Here is a 23,692-nt window from a genome sequence, read left to right on the forward strand (position 1 = left end):
TAAAAATGTTTGTACTTTTGTATATGCATTAGGTAACTTCTTAAAAAGTTCATTTGTAATAGATATACCTTAAATGAAAGTCAAGAAATCTTATGGGGAAAAATCTAATGGGAGAATGATGACAAAGGATATAATTTTTCTGTCCTCTTAACTTCCGGAGCCCAGACAGTTATATTTTTCTTAATATCACTAGTCATTCCAAAAGGATTTGAGCTAGCTTGTGATAATAATAATGAGATAAAAAATGCAAATAAAAGTAGAAACTAAAACCAAAAAGCAGAATATAAGTATGTCAACCTTGATTTTTAACATAATTAATAGAAACTGAGCATCACATTTCTCCCTGAGTTTTCTTGCAGCCAAGGCTAAAAAGGCTACATAATAATTTACACAATTCTCATTAGCATAAGAAGCACAGCAGTTCCTTAAGGGAAATCTGGCATTATTATGTGTGTACATTTTTTATCTCCTGTAAGCATCTTGAGGGCATGTTTTATGTCTAATCGCGATTCCCCATATAACTCTAATGATAGAATACAAATTAAAAAACATTTAGAGGGTAGTCTGCAGATGCGGAAGGGAGAGCGGAGGAAAGAACATGAGTATTTCTGTTTTTATCCATTGCACTTTTGGAAGTATTCCATATACATAACTAATGACATCTCAATAATAAGTTTCTTTTAAGATTCAGAAATTATCTTAGCAAATTTACAAGAAAAACACACATGAAGCTAAAACAAACTTGCGGTTCTCCTACTTTGTTGGCTGTCCCTTCTCTAGCTCCTTTGCTGGATCTTCGTCATCTTCTAAATCTCTACATTTTGTAGTACCCAAATTCAGGCTGGGACACTGCACAACTGGCTCACTGCTAGCTTTTCTAACCTCATGTGCCACCGTTCACTTATACTCTTTGCCCCAATTCCACCCTAACTTCACTGCTCCTTGAACAGTCCCAGCAGGATCATCTCCAGGGCTTTCCCAGTGCCTGGCAAACTCTTCGCTCAGATAATCCGCTGTATTGTTCTCTCCTTTAGCCTGCTACTCTAATGTTAAATTATCAGAGTCTTACTGAAGTGGCACCTACCTGCCACCCCCACGCACACCCATGCCATTCTGTCCTCTTCACAGCTTTATTTTTCTTCTTAGCAAAATCACTACATGACATCATATTATTGTTAACATGTGCACCGTGCACGTTTGTGAAACCCTACAAGAGCAGGGCTTTGTCTCTATTGTATCCTCAGTTCCTAGAACAGTGTCTAACATGTCTAAGGGCACTTTATACATGTGTATACACACACATACACACATACATATATATATACACATGTTTTTTAAATATATGAATGGATGAACAAATGAACCATTTACAAATCAACTGCTGAACACATTTAGCTTATAGAAACCCTTATTATAACCTCCCTTTTAAATTACTAGACAGCCTGTCAACACAATGAATTACATTAAAGACTTTTATTTAAATCCTACTTGAAGGAGCTTCAAGCCTCAATGAACCCTGGAAATCTTTAGCAACTTGCTGGGCAGGCTCATTTGTTAAAGCAACAAGGACATATTAATCAGAAGAATCCCATTTTGTTTCATCAAAAAATAATGCTTATATCTATCAAATCATCATTAAATTTTGATAGATATAAACAATTATATCTTTGTTTAAGATATAACTAAACACATTCATGTTATTTTAACAGGAGGTCCAGAATCTGAAAAATTATATGCAACAGAACTTCATGTAGCTGGTAATCAGATTCCATCCCCTTTGCTTTATATGAACATTACATTACAGAACTTTAAAGAACTCTGTGCTTTAATAAAGGCACCTGGAAAGCCAAAGTCATGACAAGGGCAAGTCAGCACTAGAACTCAGCTCTGTGCCCTTTGTCAGTGGTACCACATCCACATTTCTCAACAGGATTTGAATGCTGACATGAGATTATCTTTGTGAAACCAATTAAATAGAACCTCTTATAGTAAATTCAACAAGTGAGTTTAAATATTCCACAGCACAAATGCAATCAAGATGGGAGTTTCTTTTCTTTTTTTTTTTTAAGTGCTAAAGATGTTTTTAGAGAAATAACAATTTCTGCCTTTCAGTGTCACTGTGCCACAGAGATAATGAAAGTTTACTTACTTGGAAAACGCTCTGAAGCAGTGTACTTGATCTGAATTATTACAGGATTTCCTGAATTGTGGGAATAATCTCAGGAAGCAGGGTTCTAAAATAAATATGACTAACACCTAATTTAGGAATAAAATGGCTATCTTTAGCAAAACAATTAGTAAGTTTTTTGCAAAAAGGATTTGAAGAAAGCAGAAAAATCACCCATGCATGTATTCTCTGGGAAAGCTGAAGCATGGTATCTGAATATCTAGATTTAAAGTGATGAAAGTAGTAAAGTTCACATAAACCTTACATAACACTGTCTGCTTTACAAAAATTCCAAAGAAAGCCTCTCAGACAAGGAAGCTTGTCAGAGACCAGGTAACTTGGTCATGAGGAGTCACAGCATAGAAGACTTCAAGCCAAGACCCCAGTACTGTACACAGAACGCCACGGTGAGTGAAAAGCTTATTGAAGCACAAAAATCATAACAGGAGATGAAGTAGTAGTTGTTTAATTTCTTTAAGCAGTAGCAAAAATAATTTTTATAGTTTAATTTTTTGTAGTTGTGACTTCCAATAGATTTCCATATATTTAAATGGCATAATGCCATTTAAAAAAAAAAAAAAGCTACATAGAGCATTTTCTTTTTTCTTTTTTTTTTTTTTTTTTTGTCTTTTGTTGTTGTTGTTGTTGTTGCTATTTCTTGGGCCGCTCCCGCGGCATATGGAGATTCCCAGGCTAGGGGTTGAATCGGAGCTGTAGCCACTGGCCTACGCCAGAGCCACAGCAACGCGGGATCCTAGCCTCGTCTGCAACCTACACCACAGCTCACGGCAACGCCGGATCCTTAACCCACTGAGCAAGGGCAGGGACCGAACCCGCAACCTCATGGTTCCTAGTCGGATTCGTTAACCACTGTGCCACGACGGGAACTCCTAGAGCATTTTCTTATGCTGCAACTAGCTTATGTGAAATAATTGCTGAGCATGTCTGAGAAATCAGAAGGGAGCTTGTTTCTTCCAAATCAAAGTGAGCTTGGAAGGAATAAATTCTTTTTCCTCTATTTTCACCTAGGTCGCTTCTAATTTTCTAGCTACTACTTACTGCTGTTTCTATGTGGTGTTCCATTTCCCTCATTTAATCAAAAGTCTTTTAAAACAGCATGGCTTAAGGAAAAGAGACTAGGAGGGTAGAAGCATAAAGATCTGTGTCATAAACAAGCCTATGATAGTAACCAAGGCACTTAGTGGAATTTCACTTTTTATCTATGAATCAAAGGACGTTGATTAAATGACCTCAAAAATTCTTTCCAACTCAAAAGTTCCCCAACTTCAAGGCCAAAGCAGGAATCTTCACTTTCTACAAATCAGTAAAATAATACGAAATGTAGAGATGAGGTTGACAGCTTGACTACTTGGAAGCAGAGCAAGAGAAATAAGCTGTCACTTATTTTTTAAAAACTGATGGGTAACACTGGACTATCATAATGATGAAAAATAACAACTTTTAGAAAAAGCAACAAAGTCTTTAACAAGTTTGAAACAATATATTAACTATTCAGTATTAGAATGTGGTCAGTTTTGACTTTCCTATTTATGCAGAGGAATTTGTAATATCAGAATGACAATTCTAAAATTTGTATTTAACATTTCCTTTACAATGTAAAATTTCACTGTCAGTTCTTATTCCAAAAACGAATGTAGAGCACACTGTGTCTTGTGCATACTGGAAGATTTTTACAAGGAGAAAAATATCTTTCCAAATTGCTGATTTTCTTCAAATAGTTTTTTGGTAACAAGATCTAAGAAGACAATATCTCAAAGCAGATTTACAGTTTAACATCAATAATTCTTCAAGTTTTATTCTCCTTTATTTCCCACTAAATCTTAGAACTATTTAGGATATTAATTTTCACTTAAGTGAAAAAAAAAATTTTAGCTGAATATCTCTAAAGATGAAAGCTTACTACATCCTATAAGAATAAACATTTTAAATGACTGATTTTACTACTAAAGACTCATCTCTCTAATGTACCAAGTTACTAATGAGGGTATTCATACTTTTAACTTTAGAAAAGCTGTTATGCAGGGGTCTGATTCACTTTACTATAAATGAATTTTATTTCTTTTTAAAAACACCATTGGCAGAGTTCCCGTTATGACACAGCAGAAACAAATCTGATGAGTATCCATGAGGATGAAGGTTTGATCCCTGGCCTCGCTCAGGAGGTTAAGGATCTGGCATTGTCGTGAGCTGTGGTGTAGGTCACAGAGGCAGCTCGGATCTGGGATCTGGCATTGCTGTGGCTGTGGTTGTGGCACAGGCCAGCAGCTACAGCTCTGATTCGACCCCTAGCCTGGGAACCTCTATATGCCTTCAAGTGCAGCCCTAAAAAGACAAAAAACAAAACAAAACAAAACGAAAACCCATTGGCATTAACCTTTTTTATATTCCAAATTCTCTGCCTTCCCCATTACACTAAGAAGCAATTTATAGAATTTCATTTAAGTCCTACTAATATTAGCTTTCTTTCTAGATCTTTTGGTTCCTACTTCTGAAAGAAAAGTATATATAAGCATGTGTGCATACAACTGCAGAACTAGAGAATATTTAAGATATGTCAATGATAATTGAGAGAGACTTTTCAAAGAAAATTCAGATACTCAGAGTTGCCTTGCTGAGAAAGGTATGATTCATTTGATACGTGTCAAATGCACTTTTATGAGACAATGCTAAAATCTGTCCAAAAAATAGAGTTTTAATCAAACATTATTATATTACTGCTTGAAAAAAAGTTAATTTAACAACCATAAATGCTATATAGCTTTAGATATGGCCCCAGGGAAGAAAGTGTAGTATAGCCTTCATACCATATTATCTCAGATAGAGTGATTATATTTGCGTCTGGAGGATCAAAGCACTAAAGTATATTTCAATAAGAAACAGCAAACAGAATTCTCCTGTGCTGACACTGATTATTTTATCACTTAGTCACAAGTTGGTTGTACACATACAAAGGCAGTATGTGGGGATAGTTTGCACTGTACATTTTCTCCTCTCTTCTGTGGGCAGAAATGCTGGATGCCGAATTGGCCTCTGTATTATATAAATGATACAAGGCAGCCATAATTTGTTTTGTAAAGGGAAAAAACATTAGGGTTCAGAAAAAAAGAAGGTAAACCACATTGACATAAACAGGACTGATGGTCATTTGATAGTTGCCTCTCTGGTCTATATCTCCCTGCTTCTTTCCTTAAACCTAGTTTCTACTCAGGATCCCTGTGGTTCTGAAGAAAGGGACTCTACCCTGGTTCCAAGGGGACCAGAGCCAGTCTCAGGATAAAAATCACCCCTCTAAAGACAGAAGGAAATTGGGTTGTTGGTGGTATTATTGACATTATTAATGAGCCAAAGCAACAAATTTTGTCTAAATCTAGCCCTACTTCTAGATTTTTCAGTTACAGAAGTGAATAAGATCTCTTTATCATTTAGACCGGTTTGAGATTTTAAGGTACTTGCAAACAAAAAATAACAAATACAAAGGTAAATATAATTGACAATGATTGTAGAAAACATTTGCTATATAAAAATTTATCATTTTCTAAATCTAAGAAAATCATTAAAATCATCAATTCCACAAAATCACAGAAGCAAGATAAAGATAAATTCACAACAACTGGAAACTGTACTTGTGATTAACAGAAGAAGCAAATGAAGTTTTCATTTTTGAGTTTCCTAAGGTAAAATTACTTACCTGGAAATGTACTATGTCTATATTCGATCTTGTGCTGGGGATTCTTCCTAAAAAAAAAAAAAAAGGGCAAGCAAATATAAGGTCTAGCTTGACAATCACTAAAAATGAAGAAGACTATTTAAATTAAACTAGACCACTCACTAACATACAAAGAAAATTAGCAATATGCTAATTTGAAAAGCATTTGCTTTGTTATTGTTGTTGGCTATAGTCACTAAGCTGGAGAAAGCATTTGCTTTTTGATTACATTTACTGAGTGCCTACTTCATGCCAGGCATAGGTCTAGATGCAAAGGAGGAGTGGTGAACCAAAATTCTTTCCTCATGACTTACATTCTACAGAAAGGCAGTATGAGACAAAATATATTGCATTTCTAAAATGCCAATGTTATACAGCACATATATATAATATATAAATATATAATGTAAATTAATATATAAAATATATAACACAAAATATCAAACAAGAGTGTGTGTATGTGTAGTATCTAAAAGGAGACTTTTAAGGCTCTTCTTGAATCCAAAAACAAAAGCATAGTTTTGAGTAAACAAGAAAGTCAATTTGCACTGAGAAATTTATAATAATAACATATCCCAAAGTCAAAGAGAAACTACTATTTGAATACCTATTTTTGATGACATATACTGATGATCCCTTCTATCATTTACTAAACAAATGTTTGGGCACAATGTATATATAAGACATTCTCCAGATAGTGCAAAACTGCCCAGACAGCAAAAAAAAAGTAACTGGTGGGTTATGAGCCACTTGGCGGGTACGTGTCTCTTAGCGGACTGACAAAGGAGAACATGGGAAACACTGACAATAGACATGTGCCAAGGTGTACAGGTCACATGAAGATGTTTGAGGATTCATGAGGAATAAACAGTAAGTCCTTAATTTAAGGATACACTAGGTGGTCAGTAGTTAATGTAAGCCATTGATTCATTCATCAGTGGTCCAAGAAATAGTCACAGAGCAATTACTACATGCCAAGCTCTGTGTCAGGTGTCAGCAACATTTCTTCATTTCTAATATATCTTCTTTTGGGGTAATTTTTCCTACAATATGAACATTATACATACTGCAAGAGTGCAACCACACAGTTAATTGGGGTCATAACCCAACGGTTTTGAAAAGTGGAAAACAGATTGACCAAAAGATTATGGGTTTGGGGTAATTAACTCAAATCTGACCTCCTGATGGAAAAGAAAATTGAAAGTTGAAAGAAATAAACTGGACAACTTAAATGTGATGAAGAGAGCTGCAAATGAAAAAAGCTGCCACAATGCAAAAAAGGGAAAAGAGAAATAGGTGTGATGTAATTTTGTGCTCAGAAAAGGAAAAGATTTTCAGCTCCATGTGCAGGTTTTCATCTGCCTTAGAGGGAAAATCTGTTTCTTTGAGGTTCTGCAAATAGTTTCCATCATGTCCTAGGAGGAATTGCTATTTTCCTTAAAATACAGGTATAAGACCGTAATAGAGGCCAGAAGAAACTAGCTGAGTGAGTGCTTTTCCACATTTAACTGAGAAAGCAACATTAAGTATCCTGAATGTTAAATTCCATAAATGATCCTCTCCTTCAAGGTCCCCCATAATCTCAGTTCCCACCTTTATTTGCAGCCCAAGCCTTCACGTCTCCTCTGGGAAAACAGTTTTTGCTTTTCTGCCATGGATACACACTTGCTCACAGCGTTTTTGCCAAGAATACTCTTTTAACTCTACACTGCTTGTTCAAGGTTCGAATCATACCTTCCTCAGCAAGGCAACTCTGATAATTACTGGGAAATATCTCTACAACAATTGTCTATATCTACCATTTGGTACTGAACACAGAACTTCTTATACTGCCGTCTAAATCTTCAACACAAATGTGTGTGTACTATCTCTATGGTCTGTCAAATATGCTTCTTGAGGCCATGGGTTTTTCTTACATTTTTAAATAATGTTTCATAGCACCTACAAGTGTACCTTTCACAACATGCCATTCAAAAAGGTTTTTCATAAATAATCTACTATGATACAATCAACTTTTTTCCTTCAAAAAAAGTTTATTAAGCTTTTCTGTGAGTTTCCAAAATGAAATAATTTTTATTTTCCTATTTCATAGGAAAAAAAAAAGACACACTTTTTGCTACCTCTACTATTATTTCTTAAGAAAATGACTGTTGAAAGAACTTGTATAAATCATTCACAATACAAACCAAAGCTTAAAATTCTCATTGGTTGGCGTACAAAAAAAAAAAAAAAAAAAAAAAGGTTTCTAATAATTTCTAGACTGTATTTTCTGTGTTTTCTTAACTTTTCTTATGTTAAAATTAATTTTTTTTCCCCAGTAAATCATAATCCATGGATCCTGATATTTTTAGAAGTCCACCCTTTGAAAGGCAGTTTTTCCATTGGACATGAGCCAAAGAATGCCTGCTCTCACTGGGTTGAAAAGACTGTCGATGTGCTAAAATTGCTCTGTACTCACACCTATAAAGTGAATAAAGTACTCACGGAATCTTTTTACACAAGCCTAAGAATAAAATATGTTTCCTGCCATTAACAGTTCATATTACTTCCCCAGGAAACAATGAAAACCTGACAAGCATATTAAGCAGACTCTACTGTAATCGGGTTCCTGAGATACTGACTGCTCAGCATCATAGGTTGCTTAGCTCTAGTTGATCAATCACTCCAATCACCAAAGAACACAGTGAGTCCTTCACAAATGCTTAACAGACAGATGCCACTGTGTCTCTGACTTGTTCTCATCTGGCTTGTTAAACTATCCATCACCAGAAATTATGTTGTGGAAGGGCTCAGGTTTTATGATCAGAAGAACTGAATGTGAATTCAAACTACCCAGTTTAGTGGTTATGTGATTCAGGTCAAGTCCTGTGACCAAGTCTCCACTTCCTTATCTGTAAAGCAAGAATACTACTACTTACCTCACACAGGGTTGTTCAAAGCATTACATGAATGATACATATAAACATTTGTAGGCCATTAAGCATTTTATAGCTGTCAACTATTTTTATAGAAACAGAAATCAATTTTACTTTCAAATAGCCAACAATGCCTAAAAATTCTATGTGCTAGTAAAAGTAATTGCCAACTAATACTAAATAGCTGAATTTTTCCTTCAATAATACATGCAATTACAATGGTTGAATATTTCCTCAATCACATTTCAGATATTTATGGAGTATTTTTCTAACATTTGTCTATGCATATCCCATTTTCAAAAATCATATTTCACAATAAAGCAGAATGTCTTTTTTCTATAACTTGGGTTAAGGCTAAGTGGCAATACTGTACATCTCTTTGAAGACTTATGAATACATGAACATTTCAAGGACAATGCCAAATCCCCCTATGACATTTTCCTAATAATGAATGGAAATACTCAGAGTTCATTCATGAAAGATTCACATCAAACTTTTTCACAAATGGCATTTTCTACAACTCAGCAGCCTCAAAATCGTGTTTTGGGTGTTTTTTTGGTTTTTGTTTTTTTAATTATCCTTTGGATTCTAAACATAGAGGTACACACCCATAATCATACCAGGTTTTCATGAGCTGTTATATTAAAAATATACATTTTCCAAAACATTTCTGATTTTAATGATATAGATACATGAATAGCAAATACTTATCTGAAGGAAGAACACTCAAGAAGAGAAAATAGAAAAAGTCTTCAAATTTACTAAGGCTCTGAGGTAAGGGTATGTGGGAAAACACACAAAGATTTGCACAGCTCGAGGGGAGTGAGTGAAAAGCAAAGGAGGAGGAACCGAAGTCAGAGAGGAATCTGTACACCATGGTAAAGAGTTTTGTGGGAAGCTATTGGAAGATTTTGAATAAGCAGAAATCAACATGCTGTAACTTATTTTTAGAGAATTGCTCTGGTTGCTGTGTGGAAAATGAACTATTAAAGGGCAAGAGAAGAAACGAGGATATCAGCTAAGAAGCTGTTGTGATTTATCAGGTTAGAGATGATGGTGGTTATGACTAAGATCACTGAGGTAGAGGAAGTAAGAAGTGGTCAGGTTCCCAATGTATTTTAAAGGTTGAGATGGCAAGAACTGCTGATGGACTGAATGAATGAGTGGTGTGAAGAAAAAGAGAAGAATCATGGGTGCTTTGTGGTTTGGCCTAAACACTATTTGAATGGTGAAGTCATCTACAAAGTTGGAGAACACTTGGGAAAGAGTTTTTTCGTGATAAAAATCATGAGTTCTGTTTCACATAAGTTTGACTGACCTATTTTACAACCAAGTGGAGGTACTTAAACATGTGAGTCTGGAGCCATTACACTAAATTAGCTCACCGAGGGAGTAAGAACAGAATAGAGAAGGGAGAGCTCAGAGAACTGAGCCCTGTGGTTTGGCAATAATTAGACGTAGGGGAAAAGGAGACAGCAAAGAAGGCTAAGGAAGACTAGACAGGAATGTAACTGATCTGACTTCATGAATATGACAATATTGTTCTCTGCTCTAGATTTCTCCACGACTGAGAGGGAGGCCCCAGAGCACAAATGACCCAAACTTCTTGTTTTCATGAGAAACTGAAGTCCAGGAAAATCAAATAACATGCAAAATTTTGCTACAGAAATGGCATAACTAGAACCTAAATCTGTTGATGTAAAAACTCATCTCTCCATCATAAAGAGCTACTTAAAGATTAACTAGGCAGTAATAAGAACAGAAACACTTTTATTCTTGTTTACTTCAAAAAAATTTGATATCTTAATATCAAAACTTACCCTCAAAATTTTTAATGAACCTAAAGTATTGTTTTACATCAGCTTCTATAAAACTGAGGAGCCTGCCAGATGCTCAAAATCTGCTCAATGAAAAAATGATCATGATATACCTTTGCTTTTATTCCCAAATAATTTATCTCACACTTTTGAAATTCAACACTCATTTTAAAACCTAAAGCAAAAACAAGAATCCTATGTTATAAAATATCTAAGTCTAAAATTTAGGAGAAAAAGGAAAATTAACATACATGATCTTTGTTAAATACTAAAAAGAGTAAGCCAGCATTAAAATAAAACAGTCAACTTGTTAACGGAAAATCATTACAATTTACTATCTCTGACAAAATAACTGAAAATTCATATATATGTGTAATTAACACTAAATATAACAAAGAAAAATAAATTATTATAAAAATAAATTTATATTCAAATAAAGAAAAACAAAACCACAGAAGACACTCCAGTCCATTCTGTCACAGCTACATGACACATTACACATTAACAGCAATGCTGTTACTGCTATTTCTAAATAAAAAAAATTATAGCCAAATCTTATGTAAACCTGTGTAGCAAATGATTAATGATGTCTAGAAGACTATCTTCTTAGACATGATTAAGGAACTGTAAGCATGGCAGGTGATTACAGCTTACTTCCTCTATATGCAAATTCTATAAAAATGGATTAAGATGCTATCAACTTTGACTATTCTTAACTACAACAAAATGATCGATATCCTCGCATGACTGATTCTGGGAAATCTCAACTGTGAGGCAATTACAGTTTCCTATAAAAACCTATTTATTTTGCCGCAAATAATAAAACATGAATTTACATTAAATACACATTCCTGTTTTTTATTAAGCAGCTTCTAAAAATTAGTATCTTGCAGTTTAAGGTATATATTTGTATACATGCTCAATTAGGATAATATTGCAATAACTTGGAACACTTCAAAAATAAAAGAGGAAACAGCAAAAGACTTTAGATCATAGCTTGACTGGGGATCAGCAAATAATAAAAGATAATATTTTACCATCGAATATACATTTTTAAAAATCAATTATTCTTGTGACAAAAACAGTATGTTCTTTCACACTATACAGACCATGTTGCAGATTCATTACAACGAGAGCACTTACAGTTGATGACTGACGCACTTTCTTAGGTCATCCCTCTTAGAAGGTATTATAATTAAAAAAAAAAAAAAAAAAAGTGAGGCATTCGCTTCTAAAAACACGAAGGCACCAACACTTTCATTTGTGCAATACACTCCTGCCTAAGGTTTTGTAAATCTAAGGCAATATATGTTAGTTTGACAACATTTTTATACTAAGCTGAAGATGGATTCAGTTCATTTTAGTGTATATATATTCTATGTTTAGTGCTTAATTTAACAACAAGAACAGGAGCAATGCATTGCGTAAAATTCTATTATGCACCAGAGGAAGTGAATGAGTCAGAGGCAAGCACAGCAATCACTGGGCCATCCTGGACATTAAGTACCTAATGGTCTAATTTAGAGAAGTACCTTAAGCTAATCAGAGCATTAAACTGAGACAGTCTTCAAACAGACTGTGGTACACTGCACAAGGAAAAAAATCAGTTAAATGGGCAAGATACTGAAAATGAAAATATCAACTAGTTCTTTCAAATGATCATTTTTTTGAGTTGATTTAATTTTGTTAGATTTTCAAAAGTATAATGTCAGACAAAATACTAACAATGCCTGTAATTTTAGAAAAAATTAAAATTGATAATTAAAGATCCTTTTCTCAACATCAACTTCCTATATTATATGGGCTAAGGAAATCTTTATTTTAACGATAGCATGTATTTATTAATATGTGATCCAAATCTGTTATTCTATTTTACTGTTTTATTCATGGCATGAAAATGTCTGAAAAATAAGTAGACCCATGCACGTACAGTTTTATGTTTTCATTCTTGCTCTATAGTGATAAAAACTTTGAACATATATGATAATACTTGCAAATACAATATGATAACATATAAACCTAGGTCCTGATGTAGTATAAGATTAAGATTATTTAATGTATTATACAACATTTGACATCAGAAAAAGAAAGTTATCAGAAAAACTATCAGAAAAAGAAAGTTATTTTCATACATTCAAGGAATTAGAAGGTAAGACTGGAAAGCAAATTCAAAATCAACCTAATATTTTACTTGAGAGAGTAATTGTTTTTACTTGAAAATAATTCTTATTCTATTGTGTGAAAGCAAATTTTTAAAGATAAAAGAGAGCAAAGATGTTTTAGCTCATGAATTTCATCTTCCTTCAAAACATGTCAACCATTATGGAATGGAGGCTTATCCTAACTTCACTTTTAGAACATACATATCTTTAGTTTTCTAAATATAATAATTTCTGACTGATTTTATGGGTTATTTTATGATCAGTGAGGCTGCAATATTTTTCTTCTGTGGCTAGAGGAAAAAATCTAGCATGCATTTACATAAAAACTTGCTTTAAGCAAGCTAAATTAGAACACTTTATCATTTTGATACAGTAGACTTATATTCTAGCACTGCTGAAATAAACATTTAGGCCTAAGATGGAGTCACTCCTGTCTAGGGCACCATCTCAGCAAACTGAAACTTAGATAACTTTCAGGTCCCTGTAAATGCTCTGCTTGACCAGAGACACAGCACCTCCAGTCAGCCAATCCCCAAAGGCCAAGCCAAATCTGAGCTCTGTATTTATTTCCTTAGTTCTTATCCTGAACAAGGTTGACTATGTGGCCAATCAGATATTTTCTATTTTTCTCTTGGGTTTTTTTGTTTGTTTTGTTGTTGTTATTTTTTGTTTGTTTGTTTTTTGTTTTTTGTTTTCCTATTTACAGCCACAAGCGCACATGGAAATTCCCAGGCCAGAGGTCAAATCAGAGCTGCAGCTGCTGGCCCACACCACAGCCAGAGCAACACCAGATTTGAGCCACATCTGTGACCTATGCTGCAATTTGGAGCAACACTGGATCCTTAACCCACTGGGCAAGACCAGGGATTGAACCCACATCCTCACAGAGAAAGCATCAGGTCCTTATCCTCTCTTCCTTGTTCTTCATTCTTTTTTTTTTTTTCTTTTCCTTTTTTTTGGCTGTACCCACAGCATATGGAAATTCCTAGGCCAGGGATCAAATCTGAGCCACAGCTGCAACCTACACCACAGCTGCAGCAACATCAGATCCTTAACTCACTGTGCCACAGAAGGAACTCTATTTGTTCTTTATTCTTTATCCCATAAAAGCTTCCTGTCTTCTGCCCCATGTTGCAGTTCTCCAAATGGAGACTGTTTCATGAAGTGTTAATAAAGTTAATCTGTATCACCCAAAGTGCCCTCTTTAAATCATTTTTTAACAGCACTAAACCAGTATATGGCTAAAAAAAAAAAATCTATTCTTGCAAATCAAGATTGTTAAAGAGGGAGGTCCCAGTATGGTGCAGTGGTAATGAGCCCAGCTAGTATCCATGAGGATTCCAGTTCAATCCCTGGCCTTGCTCAGTAGGTTAAGGATCTGGCGTTGCAGTGAGCTGTGGTATAGGTTGAAGACATGGCTTGGATCCCCACTTGCTGTGACTTCGGCATAAGCCAGCAAATGTAGCTCTGATTCAACCCCTAGCCTGGAAACTTCCAAATGCCATAGGTACAGCCCTAAAAAGCTTAAAAAAAATTGTTAAAGAGTAAACTGAACCGATCATAATATAATATCAATTTAGTTTTAGCAATGACACAAAATTAACCTACAAAATCATGTTTTTTGCTTAACTAAAAATGATAATTGACAAGAAAGGGTATATAAGTGTTTCAATCTGGGTTTCTAACATCTTGTTGATTTGAAAAATTCATGATTTCTTTAATCAGAGTACCTTATCTGGGTTTTTTTTCTAAACTCCAAAATATTATTTTGCCATTTCGCTAAAAAGACAACCACTATCAATACTTCAGAAGCTATCACTAACAATGGTGGAATCAGGCCATGTCACAGAGAAATGTTGGACTGGAGAAGAGAGGAGACTTGGCTTTTATCTCACTAGCTTGGAAGTCTTATCTTTTTAGTTTCCATTGCCTTACTGGTAAAATGGTAGTCAGAGTAAGCAATCAGATCTAGCAATCTCCAAGAATCTCTCTGAAAATACAATTAAAATTAATGAGGAGGAAAAATCTTAAGATTTTATCTTCAATCAGAAACAGGAGACCAAGCAGCTCAACAGATGAAAAATACAATATACATACATATAAATATATTTAGATAGAGACACTCTATTAGTACATGGAGTCACTGACCTTTGAGTAATTTCTCTTGACTACTCTGCCTTCATTTAAAGAGACTGATGAAATACAGGCAGCAATTTCTGACATCATTATTCTTAGCAAGGCTTTATATTTTGTTTTTATTCTCCTGGAGAACAGACACATTTGCATTTTGCTTCTGAAAAGGGTGCAGGACATCATGGCAGACCAGTACTCTTGTTTTAACAAACAGGAAAAAAAAAAAAAAAAAAGACTATAAAAAATATTTTTTGTGAGAGAATTGTGGGAGCAACGAGAAATTTTACATCATCATCTAGAGAGAAAAAGTTGTGAGCTGACAATAACTGGCTCTATTCTTCCCTAGAGCCCTTTGACAGTTCTTAGTATAGGCAAAGAATAAGATTTGGCCCGAGTGAAGGAACACTATCAGAGGAAAAGAGAAACTGGTAGAGCTTTTTTATGGCCTCATGAGGTTAGCATGATAGTCTACAAATTAAAGGAATCTAAAACACAAGGCTTATTTTTCCCAAGAAATATCTGTTAAGTTCCTGGGAGGATTGAAAGGCTTAAGGTCTGAATTTGGATCTTATATAATGCTGAGTGAAATCTGAACTTGGGTAGTTTCAAAGACAAAGTACCACTAGAAGGAAGAGATCTGTAACAAACACCTAACTAGTCTCCCCTCAAGAAATGTGCCTGAATTTAAGATGCCTGGGAGGTAGGCTAATAGCTCAAAATCTCCAGAGGGAAATTTGAGCTGAAAAGACAAAGACCTGACTTTTAATGAAATGTCTAGAAATATCGTGTCAAAGGAACAAGAATAAACCAGGCGGAAATTTATTGAAATGTCACCCTGGCTATTAACTATCTAAATCTCTAACTGGACAGAGATGACTTGCTTCCTGTCTGTCAAACAAAGGGGGTACCCTCACTGAGGGAAGCTAACATCTAGAGCTCCTAGAGTTCTTAATAAACAATGTTAGTATTAAAACAAAAAAGTACTAGACATGAATTGGCAGAAAAATATGACCACTATCACAATAAAAGAAACTGATCCAGATATGGTGGTTAACAAATACATATTTTAAAATAAATAAGAGTGTTAAAAAATGTCTTTAAAGAGAAGGGTGAAAAACTGGGGAATGTAAACAAAAAGATAATACTTTCACCAAAATTGAAATTTAAAAAAAGAAAATCATGGAATGGATATTTCAGAACTGAAAAATGAAGTTCTAAAATTAGGAATGCTTTGGATAGGTTTAACAGCAGACTAGTCAGAAAAGACAAGAGGATCAGTAAATTTCAAGACAAGTCAATAAGCAAATATCTAATCTGAATTAGTGAGGGGAAAAACTGGAAAGAACAAAACAATGTAGAAGAGACATGTGGGATATGGTTAAAATATTTAATATATGTTTAACTGGCATAGAAGGAGAGAAGAGAGAGAATTCTGGGGCAGAAGTATATCTGATGAGACAAGAGCCAAGCAATATCCCCATCTAATAAGACATCAACTTACAAAAAAAGCTCAACAAACCCCATATAGGATGAATACAAAGAAAAATATACCTAGACTCATCTTATTTAAACTGTTGAAAGTAAAACAAAGTTTTATCATTAAAAAAATGATACAGCTCTTAAGAATGATCAGAGTAAAAGGTACATTAATTTTAAAAGAGGAACAATAAGACAGAAAATGGACTTTCAGCATAAACCACGGATGCAAGAGTCAAGGAAAGAACATTTTTAAAGTGATGAAAGGAAACAAAACTTGCCAAGCTAGAATTCTATACCCAGTGAAAAGAGCCCTAAAAAACAGTAATAATAATCAAAATAAGCCCATTTTCAGGCATACAAAAGCTGAAAGAATTGTTTTCCAGCGGTTTCTCACTACAAGAAATACTGAAAGAAGACTGACAGAAGATGATCTCAGAAGAAAGCCTCCCACAGGTAATAGTCATACTCTGTTAAAAATAGGAAAAACAATCATCTAAATGCAATGGATAAACAGAAACATAGCAAGAGTCGATACACAGGCAAAGGGAAAAATTTCAAGTGAGTTTCTCATTTTTATGGCTTTTCCACTGAGGACAGACTGCAGTTGGTTCATTAAGAAAAACTGACGGAGTTAAGGGGAAAAATAGACCAACCTACAATATAGTGGAGATTTCTATACCCTTCCCTCAATAACTAAGAGAACAACAACAGAAAAAAAATCAAAGATAATGAAAATCTGAACTGTAACTACCTGTCCAAACTGACATTTATAGAAACTTATTGCCACAAACCATTTAAGTACACATGTTATGTTCAACAAAAATCAACCATATGCTAGGCCAAGAGCAAAGCTCAATAAATTTCCAAACCACCAATTATTAGGGTACAGAAGGGCCCTTATAATAAAAAGTGATTTGGCAATGAAATCAGCAAAATCCAAACTAAGGGATTATTCCTCAGAATAAATGGTCAGCTTTCTCTGACAAATATATTGCAATGGAAAAACAAAGAGAAACCTATTGATTAAATAATTTAAGAAATACAGCTCTTTTTTGGCCATATATGGACCTTAATTGGATCCTGATACAAAGAAACAAAATATAAAAAAAAAATATGAGACTATAAGGGAATTGGGATAACTGACAGGATACTAAATATTAAAGATTTATTTAGTAATGGTATTGCAGTATGTTTTTAGAAAGTCTTTATCTTTTAGAGATATACCCTAAGATAACTATGGGTCAAATGGGATGAAGAGATACAATGCCGAAGATTTGCTTTGAAACAACCTAGGAGTAGGGGTAAGATGGAAGGAGATGTGACATAGATGAAAAAGTACTGGCCATGACTTGATAATTTTTGAAAATGAGTTATAGTTTCATTGGCACTTTAGTCCACATTCCTCCTACTTATGTATATGTATAAAATTCTGCACTACAAAATTTTTTAAAAATGAAAAGTTCTATCACCATAATGCCATGAATTATGACATGAACTGTGAAAGGCTGTTTTGTTCCAAAAATACAGATAGGCAGATAGACAGACAGACAGATGCAAATATGTTTGTTCCACAAGTAATCTCACTCAACACTGCTTCATCAGAACTCAGTGTTTGATGAGTCTTCAGAAAATATTTGTTGAATAAATAAATAGGGGCAAGGAATGAGTTATGTTAAGGTTTGTATGTGCATGCACATGCACAGGAATGTGTGAACTTTTCCTGATTAATAAAGATAATGGGTATTTTTTCATAGATTTATTCAATCTAGATGTCTTTTTGGACAAAAACCCTGTACATATCACTAACAGAAAAACAAAAAGCAATTTGTAAGCCTTCTTTATATATTCTGGATATAAGTTATGTGGTTGCATATATATTTTTCTCACTCTGTGGCCTATTCTCACTCTTATTTTTTTGGCCACGACTGTGGCATACAGAAGTTTCCAGGCCAGAGACTGAATCCCCGCCACAGCAACAACCCAAGCCATTGCAGTGACAAGCCAGATCCTTAACCCATGCACCATAAGAGAACTCCTATTTTCATTCTCTTAATGGTATCTACTGGTGAAAAAAATATTAATTTTAATTAATCAAATATTAAATGTTTTCCATTTTAGTTATTGCTTTTTTTAAATTAAAGGGTAGTTGATTTACAATGTTATATTAGTTTCAGGTGTACAGCAAAGTAATTCAGTTAAACATACATCTTTTTTTCAGAATCTTTCCCATTATAAGTTATTAAAAGATATTGAATATAGTTCCCTGTGTTATACACTAAATCTTTGTTGTTAGTTACTGCTTGCCCTAGAGCCCTAGAAAGCAATTCCAACTTTGGAATTGTGAAAATTACTCTTATACATGTACCTTTAAAATATAATTGTTTTAACATTTAGCTCTATGATCCATCTGCAATTCAATTTTTCACTGTGGTGTGAATTTTCTTTTTCCAGATAAATATTTGCATCCCAATAGAATTAACTGAAAAAACTCATATTTTTCTCAATGCCTGCAATGGCCCTTTTCATGAATATGTCACCTGTACATACACAGGTCTGTTTCTGGGTTCTACTCTGCTCTGGCCTTGTTACTTTATCTTTGGGCACATACCACACTGCCTTAATTAATGCAACAAGTCCTGCCAAATAATCTTCTTTACTTAATATTGTCTTGATTATTTTTGGCCATTTGCATATTCATATAAATTTTAGAATCACATCATATTTCTATACAAAAACTTGTGATATATTCAGAGAAAACTGGCATTTAAACAATATTGAATCTTCTAATCATGAAAATTTCAGTCTTTATAATTACTTAGGTTTTCCTAAAAATTTTTTTCTTATAAAGGTTTTTATATATGTTATTAGATTTATCTGTGATACTTTTTGATACTACCATAAATATAACATTTTAAAAGTTTATATTTTCTAATTGATGGTTCTGGAATATAGAAACATGACTGACCTTGTATATTGACATTTATATCCAATAACCTTGGCAAGCACTTACCAATACTTATAATTCAATCAGAGACTAGTCTGCATTTCTTATCTACACAATGATACCATTTGTCAACAATTAAACTTTTATTTCTTCCTTTCCAATAATCATTCATTTTCCTTTTCTTATCTTACTGCACTGTCTTACATCACTAGTACAATACTAAATAGAAGTAGTAATAAAAGGTATTCTTCTTGTCTCATTTGTTATGAGAAAGAAAAATTTTAATATCTCACTTCTAAGTAGATGTTTGCTGTTTTGGGTAGATATGCTTTATGATTATTAAAGATGTGTTCTTCTGTTCCTATATTAAAATGAGTTTTAATCATAAATGAATTAATTTTATCTATTTTTTAAATCATCTATTGAAACGATTATATGATTTTCTACTTATTCTGATATGTGATAAATTACACTACTTTTTTATTAGTAAACAAACCATGCCTTCTTTGAATAAAATCAATTTGGTCATATTATATTTTTCTTTTAAACCATTGTTTAATTCACTTAAACTTTTTTTGATAAAGATATTTACATCTAAGCTCAAAAGTAGTTTTTCCTGTACTTCTTCATTCTTTTATTTTTCTTGCTGAGTTTTTGTATCATAAAATGAGTTGATGAATACAGCCTTTTTTTTTAGAATACAAAAATTGAATGTTTCTTAAGTGTTTGATATAATTATCCACTAAAGCCAAATGGACTTAGAATTTCCTTAATGTAAATCTCTTAATTATGTCTTCAATGTCTCTAATGCTAAAGGATTATTCCACTTTCTTTTTCTTCTCATATCTTTTCTAAAAGTTGTATTTTCTAAGAATTTTGTTTCTCCTAAATTTTCAAATGTATTGACATCATTGATGATAATGTAATTTCATTATTATCTGAAGGATATTCTGTTGAAATGGAACACTTATTTTTCAAATGGTAATGCATAAAGTTTTTTTATTTTCTTTCCAGTCTCAGAAACTTACTTGGCCTTCTTATTGAAAACCAAATCACAGAAACAGTAACAACTTCAAAAAGGCCAGTAGGTTCAGCAACCTGTATTCCAATTAAAGCTCTCTAGGACTGGAATCACTACTTTGGTAGTTTTATTTATTTTAACTTCATTCATTCATTAAACAAAGTTGCAGATAAAAGAGTCCTTACTGTCAGGAAACTGTCTGGAAGAGAAGCCGATCCAGGAAAGAACCAAACACAATCTTATTAAATAAATTCTACTGTGCAATCCATGGCCTAGATGGTCACAAGATGGCCCAGATGGTCACAAGAAGGAGGGAGGGGAGGTACTATTTTCTTCTAAAACTGAGTTTCACGTGTTGGCAAGAATGGCAGAATGGTAGGAATTGAGAGCAGCAGAGATAACATCCTGAATTGATTTGTCACATTAAGGAGTCTAGATCGAGTACATAATGGGGAAGAAATGACAGTTTTTAAATTATCTGATTTGCATTTTCCCCCCTCTTTTTTTAGGGCCACACCTTCAGAATATGGAAGTTCCCAGGCTAGGAGTTGAATCAGAGCTGCAGCTGCCAGCCTATGCCACAGCCACAGCAATGTGGGATCCGAGCCACATCTGCAACCTACACCACAGCTTGTGGCAACACTGGATCCTTAACCCACTGAGCAAGGCCAGGGATTGAACCCTCATCCTCATGGATATTAGTCAGGTTCTTAACCTACTGAACCACAATTTGCATTTTGAAAGTTAGAAATGAGGAACAATTTCAGGATTTATAAGGTTAATAATGTCAAAAATTTAGAATTATCTAAAAGAACATTATAATCCTACTTATTAACAAAATAAAAATCTATTATCTATGTAAATTTTAAAAAGTTAAAGGCCTTAAATGAGAGGCTTACCTGCAGTTTCTCCTGAATAAGTAACAGAGATTAAGCAGAAAAAGAGTACAACAAAACACTTCAGGTTTACATACCGATAACAAGATGCTCCATAAGGACATTCAGGCCGCTCATCAGCCTCATCTTGACACGTGACATGTACATCTCCATAATCACTATCACCAGGGTGACTGAAGTGTTGAAAATGGACAGGATTCTTCCTATGAGAGTGACAAATACACTGTCAAAAAATAATAGAATATACTAGGTTTCTAGATATAAGAGAAAAAAACAATTAATAGGATATAGCAGGAAATCAAACAATACACATCTGATTATTCCAGAATATGAACCAACATGCTACACTTAAAAACAAAGCTCATGATATCTAGTCAGTACAGAAGTCTTACAGTAGCAAAATAAATTTCTAGTAACATGAATATCAATGGGCAACTTGCAAAGAGTACTTTATATCGGATATATAGGATACAGAATGTAAATATTATAAGCATACATAGCTTTTGAACACTTTTAATAAAGTGAACACACCTATGCATCCTCTGCTAAAATAAAAAACAGAAAACTACCAACAATCTAGAAGTTCTGCATGCCCACTCCCAATCATTAAACCCACTTAACTACCCCAAGGTACCCACTATCCTATCAGCTGAAACAATGTTTCTTAAATTTTTTGGTCTGAGGGGAAAAAAAAACCATTAAAACTCCCAAGAGCTTTAATTTATGTGGGTTATATAACCTATTAGAAACTAAAATAAGAAATTTTAAAATACATTTATTTTAAAATAACAAACCTTTTACATATTATCATAAATAACACAATTAATGTAAATATCCATCTACCAAAAAAATCATAGAGACACTGCATCATACGTTATACATTTCTTTAATGTCTGGATTAATGGAGGACACCTGGATTTTCATATCTGCTTCTGTACTCAATCATTAACACAAATCATGTAGCCTCTGGGAAATTCTATTGTACACTTGTGAGCAAGAGAATCAGAGTGAAAAAGGTACATAAAGGATTATTATGAAAATGGTTTTGGTCCAAAATATTTCTTAAAAGCATCTAGGGGACAAGGACTCACCATGGTTTCTGGACCATATTTTGAGAAGCAATGTTATAAAACAACATATTAGTTTCATCTGTTCTTGAATTAAAATGGAAATGTATAGTATATACTTTTTTGAGAATGACTTATTTATTTGTTTGTTTGTCTCTTTTGGCCATTCCCATGGCATGTGGAAGTTCTTAGCACAGGGATAAAACCTATGCCAAAGCAGCAACCAGAGCCGCTGCAGCAACAATGCCAGATCCTTAACCTGCTGAGCGACAAGAGAACTCTGAGAATGACTTCCATTTGAATGATCATTCCACATTGTTGCATGTAACAGTAGTATACTTTTATCACTGTGTAACATTCCATTGTATGAAACTGCCCATTCCACTATCTGTCCATTCCACTATTAACAGACTTCTGGATTCATTCTAGTTATTGGCTTTCAGAAATAATACTTCCATGAACATTCTACTTTGGGTATACTATTAGAAGTAATAAACTAATTCAGCAAAGTTGCAGAATACAAAAATCAACGTTCAAAAACCAGTTGTGTTTATATATACTCGTAATAAACAATCCCAAAAGAAAATGATGAAAACTATTTGATTTATAATAACACTTAAAAGTTGGAGTTCCTGTCATGGCGCAGTGGTTAACGAATCTGACTAGGAACCATGAGGTTGCAGGTTCAATCCCTGGCCTCACTCAGTGGGCTGAGGATCCACCACTGCTGTGAGCTGTGGTGTGGGTTGCAGATGTGGCTCGGATCCTGCATTGCTGTGTCTGTGGCATAGGCTGGTGGCTACAGCTCTGATTAGACCCCTAGCCTGGGAACCTCCATGTGCCGTGGGTGTGGCCCTAGAAAGGACAAAAAGAAAGAATAATAATAATAATAAATAAAAGTAAAATATTTAGGAAATAAGCCTGAGGTGAAAGACAAGACAAGTTTAATTTCTATTACAGAAAACACAAATAAATAGACATCCTATGTTCATGGAATGGAAGACTTAATATTGTTAAACTACTCTCAAAGCAAACTACAGATTTAAAGCAATCCTTAGTAAAATCCCAATGATATTTTTTGCAGAAATAGAAAAATCCATCCTAAATTTCATGTGGAATCTCAAGGGACCTCGAATGGACAAGACAATCTTGAAAAAAAAGACCAAAAGGTTGGAGGTTTCACACTTTTTGATTTCAAAACTTATTACAAAACCACAGTCATCAAACTAGTGTGGTACTGTCATAAAGATCAAGGATATAGACACATGGAAGAGAACAGAGAGCCCAGAAATAAACTCAGGCTTATATGGTCAAGTGATTTTCAACAAAGGTGCCAAGACCATTCCAAAAGGAAATAATAGTCT

At 34.0% G+C, this 23,692-nt stretch overlaps 1 protein-coding gene across 4 annotated transcripts in view; it reads right to left on the minus strand.

Annotated features, from left to right (window-relative positions):
- The window catches only part of APLF (aprataxin and PNKP like factor), a 75,641-nt gene that overhangs the window by 4,466 nt on the left and 47,483 nt on the right, over positions 1–23,692 (minus strand). Inside the window, exons 8-11 of one of the 4 annotated variants that reach the window (XR_014841797.1) lie at positions 21,339–21,464; positions 14,937–15,118; positions 11,770–11,804; positions 5,877–5,923 (exon numbers count right to left, since the gene is read on the minus strand). Coding sequence is in view for 1 of the 4 variants with exons in the window: in XM_005662500.4 (XP_005662557.1) it covers positions 5,877–5,923; positions 21,339–21,464 (173 nt within the window). In the remaining 3 variants the exon portion in view is untranslated. The remainder of the gene's footprint in view (positions 1–5,876; positions 5,924–11,769; positions 11,805–14,936; positions 15,119–21,338; positions 21,465–23,692) is intronic. The other 3 variants (XR_014841798.1, XR_002342624.2, XM_005662500.4) reach the window with 3 other exon arrangements.

The sequence above is a fragment of the Sus scrofa genome, chromosome 3 (assembly GCF_054392235.1).
Source record: "Sus scrofa isolate SSC_HxYL_T2T_F1_AM1 chromosome 3, Sscrofa_HxYL_maternal_Yorkshire_Landrace_v2.0, whole genome shotgun sequence".
In the NCBI taxonomy this organism is placed as follows: Eukaryota; Metazoa; Chordata; class Mammalia; order Artiodactyla; family Suidae; genus Sus; species Sus scrofa.